Raw genomic sequence first — 19,689 nt, forward strand, 5'->3', positions numbered from 1 at the left:
TGTTGTTTATTTATGTTATTTCTGAGTTGGCAATTTTCTGTGAAAATGCAAGCTTAGACCTTAGGAGTTTGAGGGAAGATCATGATCTACCCAGTAATACTTTGACAATTTGTAACAGCTATGAATATGCCTCTTTGATCCCAAAATTGTTTCTTACGACTTGTGTTGTTAAGGATGCAATTAGAAATATTCAAAATTGAATTAAAAAAGGAAACTAGGTTAGACATCCAAATTCCATCGAAACCTGCAATAACTTCTAATAAGGGAAGCCTGTTTCACATAATTCACTCTTAACAAACTGGTTTAAATGTTTAAAGGATTATATATAAGGATAAGACTTGGAAGGACTAAATAATTAGAGTGCAGCTATGCTGAAGAATAATGAAGAAGGCAATAATTAACATGCAATTATTCTATGCAGTTAATTTCAATAAGATATCAGTAAAACTAAGGGCCCAGCAAATGCAATTTGATAGGTTTATAAATGGAAATAGCCATGCATAGTTTTATTGGGTCCCTTCCCCTTCCTCTTCCTCTTCCCCTTTCCTGCTGCAGTAAGCCCTTTGCCCCAGGAAATAAACCAAACACCAAAATTAGACTAGCAAAGATCTTTTCCATGTGAGGAACCTATTTAGTTACTGCTGGTTACATGGCTCTTGTGCCTTCCTATGGACCAGTCACTAACTGTGGTTTTGGACAGGAAGCTAGATTAGCTAAACCAACCGTCCGATCTGGAAGGACAGTTCCTGTCACCCTCAAAAGTCTGTGAGCACTCAGGTTCCTTAAGCAATCATTCTGATCTGTATTATGTAGGGAATTTTACTGCTAAATGACAGAGAGAATCTTTTTGGCCCATAGTGCTGATAGCATTTATACTTTTAATCAAATATTTTATTATATTTTTATTATGAAAAGTTTATGGAGTAAAGCACTGATGTTGCAACTTTACTTCCTATAAATATAAGTTTGTACATTGAAATATAAGAACCAAAAAGATATCCAGATGAAATAAAATGCTTTCAAAATTCTAGATTTGAGCTCTAAATGCCTGACAATGTGGAAGACATCTCTTCATTGCTCCTGTGTTTTGCTAATGGGTGAAATGTAATTTAGTGACTTTGAATACAGATGTGGACTGATATGATTTCTATTATTTTCCTCAATGATTTTAATTTTCTTCTTTAGTTAATGATACCCAAACTCAGAGAAGATTTCTGTTGCATAGTGATGTTAAGCTTTCCTTTTTCTTCCTCACTAAATTCAAGCTCTCTTTTAATTTATTTCAGTTTTGATGCTCTTCTAATACATTTCTGAATCTTGAATAGCCATGTCTCTGATACAGACTTAGGGTACGCTTGAATGTTATACTCTAGTTAACACAACTGTTGCATTCAGATGTCATGATAATGGCTGAAATATAAACATCTAAAAGTAGACTGATACTGGATATCTTGATCTGTCTACATGTGTAATTTGTCAGCCATTTTTTTCATTTGTGTGTAAGCCTATGTTTCTAATCCTATATCTAGAAAGCAGACCTTAAAAATGTTATGGAATATTATTGAAGTACCTGATTTGATGAATCTCAAAGAGAAAAAATGAGTCCTGAATGTAAAAAATAAAATCGTCAGCCTAATTTAGCTCTGAATATCCTTTAGTTACTATAATTGATTGGAAAAATAAGGATTTCATTAACAGAAAATTACAGAAACAGGATTACAGAACAGAAAATCTAGGGAGTGCAAGAAACAAATTTACCTGGGAAATATGTGCTTAATATCTAGATGCCAAAGTGTGATGTTCAGAAATAGAGAATGTAGGAAGTTAATTGAATTCCCGCAATAGTGGGGAAACTCCAAGAAAGGACAATAATAATGCATAATATGTCACACCCCAACCTGCAGTTTGTAGTACTTAACTCTGTGCCAGGCAGAATAGGTGCAAAAGGGGCATTGTTTATGTTTGAAAGATAGCAAGGGTAGAGTGGTGGTTCTAGATAAGCCAGACTGCATTTGCCAGAGCAGTTTGCTAGGCTCTTGACCTTGGAGAATAAAGGAGAGTATTGTGCGCAGCTGGGAATGGTAGGTGCGCAGTCTCTGTGCCAGGCTTGCTTAAATGTGTGGGATTCAAAATGAAGACACGGGATGTTTGCTCAGTAGCGGGTGGTTCAGCAAACACCTACCCCGCTCAGACACCCATCTCCGCGCACGCAGAGGCCGGATAGGAGGAGAGCTGGCGGGTCGCTCTCTGCACGCCCCTCCGGGCTTGCTCCAATTTCGTGTAGTGCAGCAGGTTGCACAGTTGCTCCTGTAGCCACCTCCAGAGAGCCGGACCCATAGTGCAGCTGGGGCCCACCGCAGATTTAGGATTCACACAGAGCTTAGTTTCATCATTTGTAATTCTTCACTAAAGACATTTTAGCTATAATAGTGTGTCCTATGTAGTGGTCTTACCACTGTGGATTTTTAGTTTGGTCCAGCCTGGATTTTTTTGGGTTTTTTTAATGGGTTGGTTTTCTTTAACAGAAACCCCAAAGAAATCACTGGGAATGTTGCCACTTTATCGACCTTTTTCCAGACAACAATTTTTTTTGGTTTTGATGAATTTCTGCTGCTATCATGCAAGAAAAAAAGCTATGTATCTATATCAGATTTCTCCAAAGTATTACATTTTTTGCTTCTCTTTTTGAAGTATCTTAAATACATAATCTTGTACAGTTAATTTTAGTGACTATAAATGTGACTTCAAGCTTCCATTTTGCAGCTAGTGTATGTGAAGAAATCAGTTGTGTAATACACACTGTCATTATTCTGCAGAAGCTGATTGTGCACAAAGAACTAATAGAAGTCGGATCAGGCTCAGTGTAGGGATATAGTTCTTTCATAAAGTCTTCATGCCTTTAGGAAAAGTTTTAGTGAGAATGTCATTAAAACATGAAATTATCTATGTGGCCCTTGTAACCTGTGTTGTCTCTGACTGTCATCTGGAAGTAAAGTCTTTGCTTATGAGAGTTAATATTGATTTAGTGTTAGGCAATAGAATACTTTCTTTAATAATACATCAGAAATATTATCCTGCTACAGATGGAAATCCTCATTTTATCACTGATTTTACTGACAGCAGGCTGGAATTGGTGAATAATAACAAGAAATAACATGAAAAAAAAAAAGCTTTTCTAAAAATTCAAGTCCTGCATCTGAACAAAGTCAACAATGTACCTAGATGATGTTTGTTTTTTTAAGACAAATTGTAAAATGATTTAATTATTGTAGCAAACTTTTCTACTAGTAGGGCTCCAAGATGCAGTAAAAAATGAATTTAAGATAAAATTATCAAATGAAGTTAAATTACAGTCTGCATAAGCAGAACCTCCTTTTTTTTTTTCCCAAAAGAACATCTTTTCCTATATCTGTATCTTGGAGAATATGTGCTTTTTCATCTAATATCCTTTGTATTAGAACTGAAAAGAAGTTTGGAAATTGTGTTTCTTACAGAGTCAGTTCATCTTGAGAAAAATAATATCATACAACCAAACATATGTGATTTTGTCATATAGTTCAACTTGTATTGTCATAGAAAAATTTATCTCAGATACCTTTAGCCTTAAGACTGGGCCAAATGTTTAAAGGCATTTATATTAATCTCATCATATTCAATATCTTAGATCCTTTATGTTTTACAGAACCAGGATGCCTCATCCTCTTTTTGTTCTCTCTAGAATGACACATGACATTAGTTAAAAAAAAATTCTAATGATGTGTGTACTTCTGCAGTTTAATCTGAAACAACTAGCTAATTTTTAATATCCACATGTTAGTTTGAATATGATTTTCTAAAAATAAAATGCCAAACACTTTGAGATAGAGTTTTTTGTACTGAAGAGAAGATAACATAAATTGGTTTCCGCTAATAGGCTGACTTGCAGTTTTGAGAATTGTAAAAAGCTAACTTGAGTGTTATGTAGGAGGCAGTGTTAGCAGTGTATTCTTTCTCAGTTCTAAGCTAGTTCCCAGTCACATAATGTTAGGAAATGCTATGTTAAGGACAGTACCATCTATGAAATGAAAAGTATTATCAAGATTCTTATGATTTATAGTCACTAAAGAGCTTCAAAAGTGTTTACAGACAGTTTTGACCCAGAATAGTTTCAATATATCTGTTTTATGAAATAATCTAAATTCCTTGTACAGTTTCAGTTCAGTTCTTTTTTGCTTCTTTTCCTGAAATATTACATATTATTATTCTGCTGTTTAAGTGTTTTATGTGAAGTTGAAGCTGTAATTGATATTACCTATTGCATATTTATTGTAGAAGTGAATTCAAACTGTTCCTGAGAGCAAGTAAAGCAAGTAAATATTTATAATATTTACAAAGTGATATGAAAGACATAAGCAATATATATTCTCTAATTTCTCCCTCTTTGAGAACTGAAGTACAATGGACAAAGAGAAAGAGTTCCATGTTTTCATTCCTGAGGTGCAGACTGCATTTTACAATCTCCCTGCTGCCTTTTTTCCCTCGTTACCAATGTAACAGGAGTAAAGGTGATGAGAAAATCCATTTGTGGGGAAAAGTAATGTTTTCTAAGCAGCTTAACTTGCCTATAGAGAAATAAAGAGATGGTGATATCTACACCTTGCAGATCTGTTTCCCCTTTAGTTAGACATGAATCGGCAGAAAATATGTAGGCCATCAGCTGAGCTCATACTTTTATTTTTGTACAGGGTTTTTTCAAGATGTATCCTGAGAATCAGTGAAAACAAAAGATTAAGAAAAAAGATTACGGGACCTTCCCTCAAATCATGCTTGATATTGGAGGCTATTTTCTTTGAAATATACGCATTTTAGGACTTTTTAAGTGGAGTCATGCAAAGATACATTTATATCCTGTTTTTGAGCAATTGTGTTACTCATGGTCCTTAGGCACTTCTGCTCGCAGGAATAAGCACTCACCAGATGGCCCATGTGGCAATCCAGCTGTTCTCTTCGGCATGAATTCCTTTGAAGGTGCTGTGTCCCAGGACAAATTCGGTGAAAGTCATATTTAAATGCTACATAAAGAAGGTAGGACTAAGGGGAAGGAATTTTGTGCTTCTGTTCTCAAACTGGCAGATCTGTTAAAATGCTTAGCAGTCTTCTGGGGTGAAATAAAGTGTGGTGAGACAGAAATTATGTAATAAGACAATCAAAGATGGTTGCCTTTCCATCTTTTTTGTTTGATTGTTTTTTATGAGAGACACAAAAGCTGACATAAAATTACAGAAATTCAGATAAAAATCTGGCTCTTTAAAATGCATAGTGTTTGACTTGAGCAACTGAGTTTGTACAGTAACATCTGGAAGAAGCCTAGAAAAATCATACCCAACAGAGGGTTTCTTAAACAAAGCGGAAATCCTACCTTGTTACTCTCTTTAAAAAAATAAAATAAACTGCTTTTGGGGTGGCAGGACCTTACAGAGTGCAAGAGAGCTTGAGTGCAATGGTGACAGAAGCAGCTTGTGAACCACTTGAGGAACAGAAGCAAATAATACAGCAACCACACTTTGATTCTGTGAGTCCTGACAAACATGCTGGAGTTCACCAGGAGATAAAGCACTGGAGATACTATTAAATGGAATTGCACTGTGAAGCCCTGGACACCTGCTTTTTTTCAGTCACCCTGGCTTGAACAGCTCAGGTTTTTGACAGTGAACACTGTGTCCATGATGATGCATCTTCAGTAGACTTGGCACAGTGCTCTGGAATACTAAAGGACTGCTGATCTCCATTTTAAATAGATTTTATTCATTCTGTCAGTCAAAGTCAAAAAGCTGATGTGTAGCAATTAAAAAGAGGCTGGGAAATTTGAAAAAATGTTTTATATCAAGAATCCTTGTGCACTGTCACAAAGTAGTCTGTGGACCTGTTTCCCTAAAGTGAAATCTGGTGACTGACACTCTGCCCTTTTAAAAATAGCAGTTAACAGACCAGAAGGTCAGCAATATAAAAGGGATCTTGGATAGCAATTGTTCCAAATATATCATAGAAAGAGTTTTGTTTTATTTTCCATTTGCCTGCTTTTCTGAATTACTTTCACATCAAAAAGAGGGACTGATTTTTGGACATCCTTCCATCTGCCTTTTAATTATCATTAAAGGGTTCTTTTTTTGAAGCTTGTATTTATTTACCTTCATATTATGTAGGCTTATATTTCTTTAAAATCTTTGCTTTTGGTCAAAAGTACTTGTGGATATTCAGGCTATATGAGAGCAATCTGTGGTTTGTCTGTTACTTACTAAGGCATACTGGAATCAGATCTTTTATGAAGGTAAAGTTCAATTAATGTTGTGTCCTGTGGACACAATGGATACAATATCCATCAGCAGGACACATATGGGATTTTCTATTTATTCCCATTTATATAGTCAATTATAGCTATGTCATCCTAGCTATGTGCTATATTTGGATCTCTTTTTTGCCTCATTTCATCTGTCAGAATCAACTAGAACCATGCAAAAGATCATCTTACTTTAATATTCAGACTATGAAAACTCTTAAAAATCTCCGTTACCTTCCTTGGTAGATAATACAAATTAGTTATGTTACTTTTTAAAGCAGATATCTAGTTATGTATCTATAGTATACATCAGTCATACTACCCAGTGATGCAGGCTAGTGGTGCCATAGCTAGTTTAAACCTTTTGTTATTATGAATAGTCATATCCTGGAGTCCACTTCCAATAATGTAACGATTTGGCATAAGAAGCTCTCTCTACGAGTTATGATTTTAAGGCAGCTATTGTTGAGATATTATGAAGTATCCTGCTTGTCCTTTATAAATTTCAGATTTTCACGCCAGCGCATAACACATCTTGGATTACCTTTTGTGTATTTTTTCAGGTGATGGTTATAAATTGTTGCTATGTTGCTTTATTTGTCTTTTCAAATTGCTTTTCAGTCGCATTAATCAGCTGTCTTTTACCCATTGCACTTTTCATATGAGAGATGAAAGTTTGAGTAATGCCCATTCCAGTCTTTGAAATAATGTGGTAACTTTAAACACCCATGAGAAAATTTGCAGTGTCCTCTCCTTTCAAAATTCACAAAATGTGGTGCTGACCTAAGCTTAAATGAGAACACTTAGTTCTCTAGACTGGATGAAGCTATCTTTGTGAATGCACATCAGTAACATCTTGATTTGTTTTCTGGATAACAGTAGGTATCAGTGCAGCTGAAATTAGAGGTTGTCTTAATCTTCCAAAAATCATACTGTATAATAAAGAACATCAGAAAAAGAGACTACACGGTGTTTTGAAACTGATTGCAGGAACAGAATTTTTTGTAAGCAGACAGCTGTTGGCAAGTTAATTCTCAAGCTCACTAAAGTGCCCAGATACTTCTTTGGAGCTGCTTTAGTGCTTTCTACTTTGCCAAATATTTGCAGGCCTTATAACTTCTCCTTGAGGTAATCCCAGAATCCTTTCTAGTGTTCTACTATATTTATTTCATATTTTGCACTCAGGGAGTTCTTAAAAGAATGCACTGTATACCAGTGTATGTGAAGCAGATGATTTTTTGCCTAGCTTGCCTCTAGGCTTCTAGGTTTTCCTTCTAGATTTTCAGTTCTCCTTAGACAATGATCTAGTGGTGGCTTCTGTGTTACTGCTGCCCTTGAAGTTTTTTCTTCAGCTCCTGGAGCATCTTGACCCATAGAATTCCAGAATAATTCAGGTTGTAGGGGACCTCAGGAGGTTTCTGGTTCAACCTTCTGCTCAAGGCAGGGTCAGCCGTGAGATCAGACCAGGCTGCTCATGGCTTTATTCTGTTGAGGCTTGAAAACCTTTGTGGATAGAGACTGCAGAACCTCTCTGGGCAACCTGATCAACTGCTTCACTGTCTCCACGGTAAAGAAGTGTCTGACTTCCTAGATGATTTTTCAGTGCTGACTTTCTTGATCTTTTTCAGTTTGGCAATAGGATGCCATTTGCACATGGCTTAGCCCCAGCAGTGGAACAGAGATTCTCTAGACTTCTACCTTGTTTTAGGATCCCCTTGGAAGACAGTATGCATGAGCATTGGTCTGTGAAATCAGTAAACAGAGGGAGTGCCAAACCTCTAAGGGAAGGACAGGAGGACTTGAACTACACCTTTTTTTTCACATGTCCAGTTGAAATATAGACATTCTTTATTTAACAAGTGGCCTAACTTCATTGGAGGTTAGGATGGTTTAGAAAGTGGGATCTGCAAATCAGGTTACAGTCAGTTCATTTCATTCAAGGTGAAAGTAGGGTGGAATGTTCTGAGTAATGGGGAAAAAATGACATTGGATGAGGAATGGGAGTACAGGGGATGATAGCCTTGTGCCTCCCCAGGCACTAGTTTACATCCAGCTGGACTTACTGACTCAGGCACCATAGTGCTCAGAAGTAGCTACACTATTTGTAGCTCTCTCTTTTATGCTACTGGAAGGCAAGAATATTGGAGAGGTACAACTGGGCCAGCGGTCAGGAAACCAACGGGTGCATAATGCAAAGTAGCAGCTGTCTGAAGGGAAGACAGGATTGGAGTTGTGCCAAAGGAACTGATCAGAAGCAAAATCCAGGGCTGGGAAAGCAGGATCCAAGAATTTAGAATAAAAAGAAGGACGGTATAACACCCAGGACTACAAAGCAGAAGTCAGGGTAAGCAACCAGGAATGGGTTTGAGCTAGAGCTGGTTCCAGCTCCATATTGAGAAGCCCAAGGCAACTGTTGAGCTTATTGTATACCTTTACCAGAGTAGTGGGGGAATTAAACTCCCTGGTCAGACCTTAAATCTCCCAAGGAACTGATGGGTGCCATGTGATTGCAACTGATTGTCAAAACAGGGCTGGCAGAGGCTGACCAGACTAGCAGAGCCTCAGTTGCCTTGAGGTAGCCTGACAGGACCGACAGATGTAACCACTGATTATTGAGAAGGCTAACTATGAATTACATCCAGGGCAGCTTCATCGTCTTGTTCATCTTGGGTTTTTATGCAGTATAAAGCCCAATAAGTGTTCTCTCTACATATCTGTATATGGCATTTGTAAAATGACTTAAAATCTTTTTATTTATATAAATGTAATGTTATTGTTGTAAGTGTTTGTTAGTAATATTCAGTTTTACTTTTAATGACATACTTCATTGGGTACCATTAGGAAAACATTCAAAAACAATTAAACAATCTAGTAACACTCATTCAAATGCTGCATGGCAACTAAAGTTCACAGTGCCTTTTGAGGCTGCAAACTTGAACCAGAAGCTCCAGATGAAATTACAGAAAATTTCATACAATTGCTGTGCTCTGGCTGCTCAAAAGCTTTTGTCAGCTTGGCAAAGAACTATTGAAAAAGTCCAGAATGGTTCATTAATCTTGTTGGGGTAGGACAATGGACAATAGTCTGAAACCATCTTCCCAACATTTTGATTAGTAGAAACATTGACCAGATTTAATTGCTCCTATGTAAATGCTAGCAAATAAAATCTGATGAGTAGACCATAAAAAAGAAAAAATGAAAATAAAACAGAAAGGTAGTTGGAAATTCCTGACAATTTCAATTGCCTGGACAACAGCATGACTGTGTAATCCAAGATGGAAGACTAGTAACAATAGATTAAAGTAATACAAAACACTTAAAAACTTCCTTTGAATTAGAGATTCCAATACAGTTTCTTTTGAGAAATAAGTATCAGAGCAGCTGTAGTTCCCTATAGCCTGTCAGTCATATAATGGCAGTTCACAAGGGGGTCATAAAATGTTTGCAGAGAAAAGTTAGAGCAGGTATTTGTTTTTCAGCTTTAATAATCTTGAATTTACCACTGCTGGAAAATATTCTATTGCAGTTGTGAAGTATTGGCACAAACACCTAACTATCACTTTGTTAGAGTCTCCAGCTAATGTTTTATTACTGTGGAGGGAAAGGTTTTAAGAAACTTTGGAATGTGTTTGATAGGATCAGTAACAGTGACATTTATCCTGTTCTTCAACACAGCAAAATAGGACAAAATCATCTTATTATTAAAATTAGTGACTTTTCATCAACTCCTCTGCTTGCAGCAGACTTCCTCTTGTTGAAACTTCTGGAAGAAGTGGGGTGCTTTTGCTTACAAGTCATAAGGTACAGAATCCTGGCTATATTGTAAGAATCTTGACTGGATTGAAAATGAAACTTTCACCTCATTCAAATAAGAGAGACATATGTCTCCAACATGGGGAAAGTCAAGAGTTAATTTTTATACTTCAGTGACTGTTAGCTAAATAAATAAATAAATAAATAAATAAATAAACAGTATTTAATTAACCTGTATTGTAGGTGGGTACACTTCACCACAGTCCTGACCTCCTGATTGTCCAAACCAGGGAAGCTGTGGGGTCACACGAGACTCCCTTGCTGCCCCTGTGCCTATGTTTTCTTCTGAAGGAAATCAGAGTATACAGAGGTTTTTCACCCAGATCGGATCCAAACATCAGTTAGGATCCACCCTGGGGCATCACAAGTACCCTGCAGTAATTGTAATACAGCCAAAGTTAGGTCTGACAGAAGAGGATGTGGAGGACAGCTGTGGACAGGGAGAGAAAATGGCAGCAGTCTTTCAGATATGATGGGAGGATGGCACTTGGTAAATAACGACCTTTTCAGTGAATTGTTGATCTTGTTATGCAGTTGGGGACTTTAAAAAAAAAAAAAAAACAGTGAAATTTGGAGAAAGAAGAACAAAGAATGTAATGCATGATATAATGCCTTTGGACAACTTTAGCCTCACAGAAGCTGAAAAAAAGATTTACACAGAATGTGCAAAATATTTTGTGTCAGGCTATATGATATGAGATACTCGATAGTGGAAATGGGATACTTTTTAAAAATCAATAGTCACACAATGAAAGTGTCATTTTACTTTGAGGCAGAGGGCAAAGGAGCACTTTGGAAACTGCTTTATATTGATTTGCAGTTTCAGAAACAACTGTAAAACTAAAATACCAGCATGGCTTCTGTCAGAGAAACAACATATTTCATCTTCTGTGTTGTAGTCACGGAAACACTGACACACACTAGACTAACAGTTATAATGTATATCTTAAAATAAAGTCAGATATGGTCAGAAATGTAGGGGATGGAAATCATTGGAGTAAGAACAGAACAGCAATTGAGATCAGACTTCATGGATGAGTTTGAAGTATTTGAGCTTTTTCCCCAAAAGATAGACAATTTAGTTCGTGTTCTAGATTTTATTTTGGTAGGCAGTTAAGAGATGTTGGGACTGCAATTAAGAGAATAGGTAAATATTTAGTGAGACTTTTAAAAATAAATATTTTATAATAAGACATTTGTATTTAAATGAGAAGTTCCTCTAAAACATTCTTTATTCCAAATCTAAAATATCCTGAAATAGTAAGTATCAAATAATATTTATTTATCATCTGGTCTAATCTGATATACACGATGGGAAATACTCTTACCTATGAAAGAAAAAAGGTACTAGGTAATGGCCCCTTTCCCCCCGATAGTTCAGGAATGACTTACTTTTAAGTTGCTATTGTTGCTTTTGCAATTCTTTGTTCTCACTGTGTAGCAGTAGATTATTACTACTGTGCTAGTTGTTTTTTAAAATAAAAATACAATAGGGCTGTTTTATTTAGGAAAATGTCTGATTTGATATATGAAATACATTCCTACCAAAAATATATTTTTAAGAAATTGAGTTAGCTTACCAGTGTAGCAATGCACCTGACAAAACCACGGGGCTTTGAGACTTTCCGCATGCTGTAGGAACGACCTGTAGAGTGACTTTGTAGGAGTGCGGTGCTGCCTGCAGCTTCCTGTCCCTTGGATGCACTTCATTCAGAAGCTTCCTTTCACTGCCTGCATGGCAAGCTTGCTGTGGAGCTGCAGGTCGAGGTCTGTTACTCTGTGAATCACCACAAGCAATTATCTATCCTCTAATTGGAACTTAATTAACAATTCCATCAATGATTTACATCTGAAACTACAGTCTAATTTCCCTCTAGTATAGCCACATTAGGTCTGCAATGTTAACCGTGTGTCTACACTGAGGTCGCTAGTCATTGTAAATATGACATCTGCTCATATAAGCACATGTGATTTAGCTATATGTTAGCTCTACTGGGGACCAGTGGTAGTGCAGCCACGGCAGTGTGGGGTTCAGCATGACAGGCAAAACCTGCCTGGGAGCCTAAGCAAATATTGAGACATTGGCCTGAAGGGAGCTCCATATTGCCTTTGCTATACTGCCTGGTAGTAGCCCAGTATACCAGGCTGTACTTCCTAGACTTGGTATTATAAGGCTGAACTTAAGGCTGAACCAGCTTTTTCAACACAAACTTCACTCATACCTGTGACTTCAGCATAGGAAAATCCTAGGGAAAGTTAGCTGGGTGAAACTAAATAAATACGAATAGATACACTCACATTTTGAAAGGCTTTACTACTGTTATGTGGTTATTTTTTCTTCGCTGATGTGTTGAGCAGTTGCTCTTTTAACAGGAATCTCTGCAAAAGAAGAATCTTCTCGTATAATATTCCCATGTCTCTGATGATCAGGACAGTTGTTCAATCATTGTTTTTTATGTTTGCAAATGATTTTGCTAATAAATAATACATACTGTCTTTTTTATCAGGCAAAAATATTAATGACATTAATAAAACAGTCATTAGATATTACAACATTTAAACATTAGAAGTACTCCATAGGTTTATGGCACACTTTCATACTTTAAGACCAGGGAGGGGAGATTGAATGCTCTGGGAATAAATGTGAATACTGTAAATTATACCTAAGATAGATCAGGAACCTGACTGCAGCATTTGCAGACATTTTGCATAGATGTGCAGTGCAGGCTGGGCATGGTCAGTTGCTGATTCTGCAACAAGTGTATGGTGTAACCTACATGAACACTTTCTGCTCTTTAGTTTCCCCATTTTAAAAAGGCAAAATGACTCACTATTTGTAAGTGTAAAATTCATTTATGGTAAAATAGGCACTCAAATTCTGTTCTTCAGGGAGGTAGGCACTGTGCAGTCTTTTAGGATATTTCCTAGTGTACCTTCTTCCTTGCAAGAAAGCAAAAACAAGTAGTCAATGTACTTCATGGAAGACAGTTATGGTAAAACTATAAAAAAGGGGAGAAATTTCATATCCAGACCTCAACAGCCTTCCCTTCTGCAGAACTACTCAAGTCCAGCACTTTACATTGCGAATTGTTTTCTACAGGTGACTGAGTCCAATTTGCTACCCTCAGCGGCTCAGCAAGCCACTGGAATATTGTGCAGAACAGTTTCTCCCCTTGTTTTCTCTAATTCCTCTCTGTGTTGCTCCTTACATCTTTTCATACTGTCTTCTTTCCACATCAGCCAAACAATTACCTGGTGATCTTTGACAATTCATCTTACAATGCCATTTTTCTAAGATTATTGGTTGTAACCAGATTTCTGTATCCACAGAAATGTCTGTATATAAAGAGGAGAGGGAAAAATCTCTCTCCAGGATTTAGTATATGACCATATAGTGCAAAGCAGTGTAGCACAGTCTTAGCACTTATTTAGAGCTAACTTGTATAACAAGAATAGTATAGCCATAATATTTTGTTCAGATGTAGCTTGAATACCTCTGCACAACACTGCTTTTTGTCGTACAGGCTTACCTCTGATCACCAGTCACCTGGCAGTTCAGTGTTTGTAGTATGCTGGCAACAAGGCAGAATACTATTGGCATCTTTGAATGTCTGAGGCATTTATATATTTTCAGTACAAACTATCTCTAAATCCTGTCTCTTCATTGTTGTGTCCTTTCGGACTTCCCGACTCAGCAGTTCAGCAAGATGTGGCTTTGTTTGCACAGCTGCAATATCACTTCCTCTTGTGATTTGATAATCTCATCTGTTTACTTTTTGAAATGAGTATTAACATTTGTCAGACAGAAGTTCTTGCAAATAGGATAGGCCCCAAGAGAGACACTTATTTTGTAGTTCGCTTGAAACAAATTCTGTCTCCTGTTCAATTTTTCACTAACTGAGCAAACTTGGGCAAGTCACTAAGTCTCTGCTTCGCTTTTGTGCACTGGTGAAATAGTTGTGGTAAGAAATACTCCACAGTGGTTTATATGTCTTTGCTAAGGTTTGTGAAACCTTTACAAGAGCTGGAAGCTTTGTACAAGTTACTCTATGGATCAAAGCGAGGAGCTAATAACTTCAACTGGATAGCACAGCAGAGGAAAACTAATATGAACCAAGAAATCATTTATATTCCATGTCAGTTAAAAACTTCATTATAAAAATGCCAGGCAGTCTGGTGATACAGGCAGTTGAGATATCATCAGAGACCAACTCCAAAGCTAATTTGCGGTAGTGTCACTGACAACATCCCTATCTTTGTCTCTTTGCTCTTATAGTATCGGTCAGGACGGGATCCTCAGCGAGGCTCAGACAATATTTCCAATAAGTCTTCAGACAGCGATGTCAGTGATGTCTCAGCTGTGTCAAGGACAAGCAGTGCTTCGCGTTTCAGCAGCACAAGCTACATGTCTGTCCAATCAGAGCGACCAAGAGGAAACAAGAAAATAAGGTGAGCTTAACACCAGCCATGGCCACTCAGTTTAAGTAACTGATTACTTTTCAATATCTGTGTTTGAAATGAATATTTTGCCTAAATTGAAATCCGTGGGAAATTTGTGAAATACTGGTTTGAATGTGTTCTACATCTAATGCTTTTTGAATTCTTTATGCTATTTGTTTTTAGCAAAGTTTGTCATCTTGAGTTATACGAACATACACTAGGATCAAAAATGTCTGCTGTCAGCAGGCTTTAGATGCACTTAGATTTGCATTTTCTGAAAACAGTTTGGTAAAATACTTAATATGGCTAAAAGGCCAGTTTAACTTGCAATTTCTTGCCAGTAAGGTGAGAAACATCTTAATTTACTTTTTAAACTAGAACTGTTGTACTTTTGCAAAAGTCTTATTTAATATTTAAACAGACACAGATATATATCCGCTGTGAATTAATCTTCGACAAGACGTCCACAGAGCATCTGTGAGCAAAACACTCCCATCTCCTTTGCCTGCACCCTGCGTGCACTCAGAGGGACTTTGGGTTCAGAATGAATGAAAGATAATTTTAACCCACCTGCATCTCGCAGAAAAATTTGATGTCAGATCAATTATTAATTCTCAGAAAGATGTCCTCTCAAGAGAAATGATGATTTTGAAAAACGGTTTAAAGATCTCTCTGTTTATATGAACACTGTTAGGACCACATTGTGTTTGTCTTCTGGTTATGTATGATTTTGTATATGTGATGTATTGCAATGCAACTCTTATTCGAAGAAGGACTTAAAAGTCTGTCCTAAGAAAAAGTCCCAATTTAAAGCTTATCTAGTGTAGGCTGGAGGATTAGCCAGCATGCTTTAACTTATAACTACATCTTTCTTTTAGTTTTTATTTTTATTTTTGTATACATATCCTTTCTTGTGAGTTCATGCATGCTCTTCTCTCTGAACCTAACTTTATTTTGTTCTTGTCTTTTTTCCTTTTGCATGCCTTGTTCAATTTTTATTGACTTCAGAAGGACGAGGGATATAGAGGAAAAAAAAGAGGGAGGGCTGGAAGGGGATGAACAAGATGAGATATTTCCTGAGGAGGAGGAAAAAGAGGAGGAGGAAGAAGCAAAGGAACAAGAAATTAATGAAAAAGGGGAAGGGCAAGAGGTGACAGAGAACTGTGATAAGGAGGAAATCAAAGGATTAGGGCATGAGGAAAAGACCCAAGAGGACCAAGCTGAGGAAGGGAAAGAGGATGTCAGGTAAAATATATTTCTGTTTTCATAGAGCTGTTCTTTTTCCTCTTGTACCTGGACCTTACTTGCCTTCCCTTTTTTTTCCTTTGCATAGCGTGCTGTCTGTGTTCTCTGCAGCCTATTTTGCCTACAACCATGAAACTTCTATATTTAAGCAAGTTTCACTCCAGGTTCAGTGAACTTGTTCTGCATGCCAAATAATGCAGCACACTAACTTTACTCATTATTATGCATGCAACTACAGCTTATTATTTTTTAAATTGGTTTAGAGTAGAGTTTGCATTTGACTATATAAACAATAGAAATTGTAAGATGCCTCTTTATATTCCCTATTTGAATTGTTATTTCAGGGAAGAAATCTTTTGTTGAGTGATATCTCATCGATATCAAAGCCATCTTTACTTTTCATTGGTGGCAGTACTAAAGAAGAGTTGGATTTTTTTTTAATCCTGTTTGTGTAGGTGATAAAAATGCATATTGATTGACAATTTACATGGATAAGCAGAGAGTCTTTTTTTTTTTTTTCCTCAGTGTGAATAATATTGTGGGTTGCTGTATTGTGGAAGGGTTATGTACCTCTGCTGCTGTATTGTGTCCAGAAACATTTCAGCACAATTGGCTCTGATTTTATCAGCTAATATTCTAGATTTTACCACAGTTCCTTTTGAACCATGACGTTTATTGTAAATGCATGATATTTTGTATCGCAAAATCCATGTAATTCACATTATGAGAAATACAATATTCTTTCTTTTTAGCAAAAAATGAGTTTGAGTTTTGCTGAATATCCTTGAACCTCTTTTCACCACATAAGAATGGCAAAAAAACTCAGAAAAAAATTACTTTCTTTTAAGCTTCTAATTATCTATAGATAATTTATGTCTTTAAAACTGTGCTAATATATACTAGGGTAAGCATAGAGCACTCTGCAGTATCAGAGAGATTGCATTCCACTTTCTTCACTTTCTTCCCTTGCTACATGCATATGTACGTGCCTGTACATATACTCATGCACACACACACACACACACACACACACTTGTTTCTTTTATTTCAAACAAATAATTGCTCTCATAAAGTGTTCTTTCTAAACTGAGATACCAAAACCAGTTCACCCGCAGTAGAACAGAGAAAGGGGAATTCTTAAAGCAATTCTCAAAGTGATATGAAAAAAGAATCAAAATGTGTAGTGTTCAGGCTAGGGTGGTATGCGGCAATATAACCATACTACCACTTTTGTATATTGTGTTATCATTCCTACACTCATGTGAGTGCATTTTAGAACTCAGCAAAACCAGCTGTTTATAAACAGCTGTCTTTAAGACTGCCCTGCATACTTGCTCCAGGGACTTCTGAAGAGTCCTGCGGGAAAGGATGTTTCGAAGACCTTTTTCTCTCCAGGATCCCAGTAAGTTCCCAGTTTCATGGGATCTGGAAGTCCTGCCTCTCAAAAAGCAGGACCTATTTACTCAGATTAATCTTCAGTTCAATGTTGTCCCTTACAGAAATTAAAGTCCTCTTTGAGATGCAACTTCTTGTTCCCTGTTCCAGCTTACACCTCTGCTTTTTAGCTGTTCTCTGCCTTCAGGAACATAGTGGAAGTCAGGAGTCCCTGCTTGCTAGGGAAGTGAGATATCACTAAGTGGCTGCTCTGTGGTGACTTTGTGTAAGAGTTCTGCCCCTGCCATGAAAATCAGTCCCTTGACCACTTTGTCCACTTCTGGTGTAAAAGTTGTGAATAAAAAGAATAGTTACTCTGTATCCAGCTTCCTTTCACATGGTGCAGTAAGTGCTCATATTTTCAGTGTTTTCTAAGCAGTCTTCTAGGGTAGGAAGCAAGCTGAAAAGCACGCACATTGAGATACATATATCCATAGTTGTGTATCATTAGCATACTAAAGTAATTCCCCTTAAAGATTAGTAATAATCCTGTCATCATGACTTGTGTATGCAGTGGACAAAACAGAAGGTAGAATAAATCGTAAGCACTGATGTTAATCCAGTTCCTTCTGATGGTATGTTCTGCAACTTGTAATACTCTGATTTTCCTTAAAAGTTCCTCTTTTTTGTATTTATTAAATGAAATGATTATTAATTATTAGTCCTTATGAAACTTCATATATGTCCTCAGCTGCATATACAGGTGTAGTTTTACTGAAGTCTTAGTGAAATTAGTGAATACACTGCATTAGCTTTTGGAGTACTGGCATACAAAAAGTTGATAAATCTTGGCAGAAGTAGCTGTAGAGTCAGATTTTGCCTTCATTAAACCTCATAAAACTAAAAAATGGCATATGGTTGATGTACAGCTAAAACATAATTGTGTTCTTTTTGGCAAAGCATGTTAGTAAACTCAAAGCAGGGATCAAGCTTTCCTGCTGTAAGTTTTAAGAATTCCTTATGTACAGTTGTTTTGTGTCAATGCTGCTAAGTATTTTGCTTGAATGGAAGACATTATTTCTTATTCAACTTATTTTTAATCTGTTAGACAAATAATTCCCTGATGATATCAGGGACAAGAGATCTAGATCTCTTAGATCTAATGTGTAAGCATTCATAATTTTTAATTGCAAGAAATCTGTTTCAGTCTGGTCTAAATCTTAACTTTTCTTAACATTTTTCTAAATATCAATCCAAAATATTAATTCTGATAATCATGATAGTTTTGTGATATATCAACACACAGCAACTGTAGTCATGAACCTGGGTTTCACTGTCTGAGATGATGCTCAAATACAGAAAAAATATATAGCCTCTGTTCCAAGCATGAACAGTCCATATAGTGAGATAACATATTGATTCAGAGGGGGGAACACAGGAGAATTAAATGATGCTCCAGGAGGTAGTTAGAATAAAGGCTTGAAGGCATTTTGACCATGAAGAGTACAAAGGGGAAACTTGAAGAAGAAAAATAAGATAGCTTTGTGAATGCTTCTGGAGAGCTCTTTTCAAGCATTTGAAGCATTGGGGAGAAAACATGAGGTGCTTATTAGAAAATACAGCAAGTGGATGGTGGGGCAACCCTGATCAGCAGCAGGAGCTCATATTTAAGTCTTGAATGAGAAAAGATAGATGTGATAAGGAACAACAGTTAAAATGCTGGAAAATAAAGACAAGCAACTTATGTTCAACTGGATAAAGAAAAAGGATACCTTTGTACTGAGGTACAATTGAAAGGTATGAAACTTATCTTTTCTAGAGTATTCTGGATGGGGATAGACTAGGTAGATTGTCAGGGCTGGAGAAAAGCACTGTAATAACTGGCATATGAAATGGTGAGAAAGTGGACAAAACATTTAGCTGTGTGGATGGACAGAGGGGTTAGAGATGTGAAATAGGAACTATGTGCAAGACACAAGTGTGTGGACCTTATGTGAAGCCTGAGTTAAAAGTCCTGCCCACATAACAGCCATGAACAATATGCATGTCCCCCATCACTGGGAGGAGAAGCAGAGGAGAGGTCTCAGAGGGATATATAGAGGTCAGCAATACTGAGTTGAAATTGGTGATTCACAGGGAGGTGCCAAAGAAAGAGGTTGCCATGTAGGCAGGAGAAGACTGGAGGGGAGAGGAGAAGGAGTTCTGTGAACTGTCAGTGCAGAGGGGATAGTATTTTGACGTACTGTTGCTGAGGGTACGTTGGTTTCACAGATAGCAATGATACAGCCTTGTGGGACCCTGACAGTAAACTAGGTGGACAGAAAATGAGAATCTGCTAGAGGCGTGTTGAATGAATGATTAGAGAAAGAGAAAGTTCAAGAGACAATGTACTATGGAAGCTGAGGGAGCACAACATTTCAGAAAGAGCATGGTTAATTATAGCAAGGCAAAGGAGGGAACGGTGTACTTTCAAAATCTTAGGAGATAGTTAAAGACTTCAG

At 37.0% G+C, this 19,689-nt stretch overlaps 1 protein-coding gene across 1 annotated transcript in view; it reads left to right on the forward strand.

Annotated features, from left to right (window-relative positions):
- Positions 1-19,689, forward strand: part of RIMS2 (regulating synaptic membrane exocytosis 2) — a 492,192-nt gene that overhangs the window by 395,107 nt on the left and 77,396 nt on the right. The window contains 2 exon segments of the mRNA XM_067292312.1: positions 14,406-14,578; positions 15,578-15,814. Coding sequence (XP_067148413.1) covers positions 14,406-14,578; positions 15,578-15,814 — 410 coding nt within the window.

The sequence above is a fragment of the Apteryx mantelli genome, chromosome 2 (assembly GCF_036417845.1).
Source record: "Apteryx mantelli isolate bAptMan1 chromosome 2, bAptMan1.hap1, whole genome shotgun sequence".
NCBI classification, from domain to species: Eukaryota; Metazoa; Chordata; class Aves; order Apterygiformes; family Apterygidae; genus Apteryx; species Apteryx mantelli.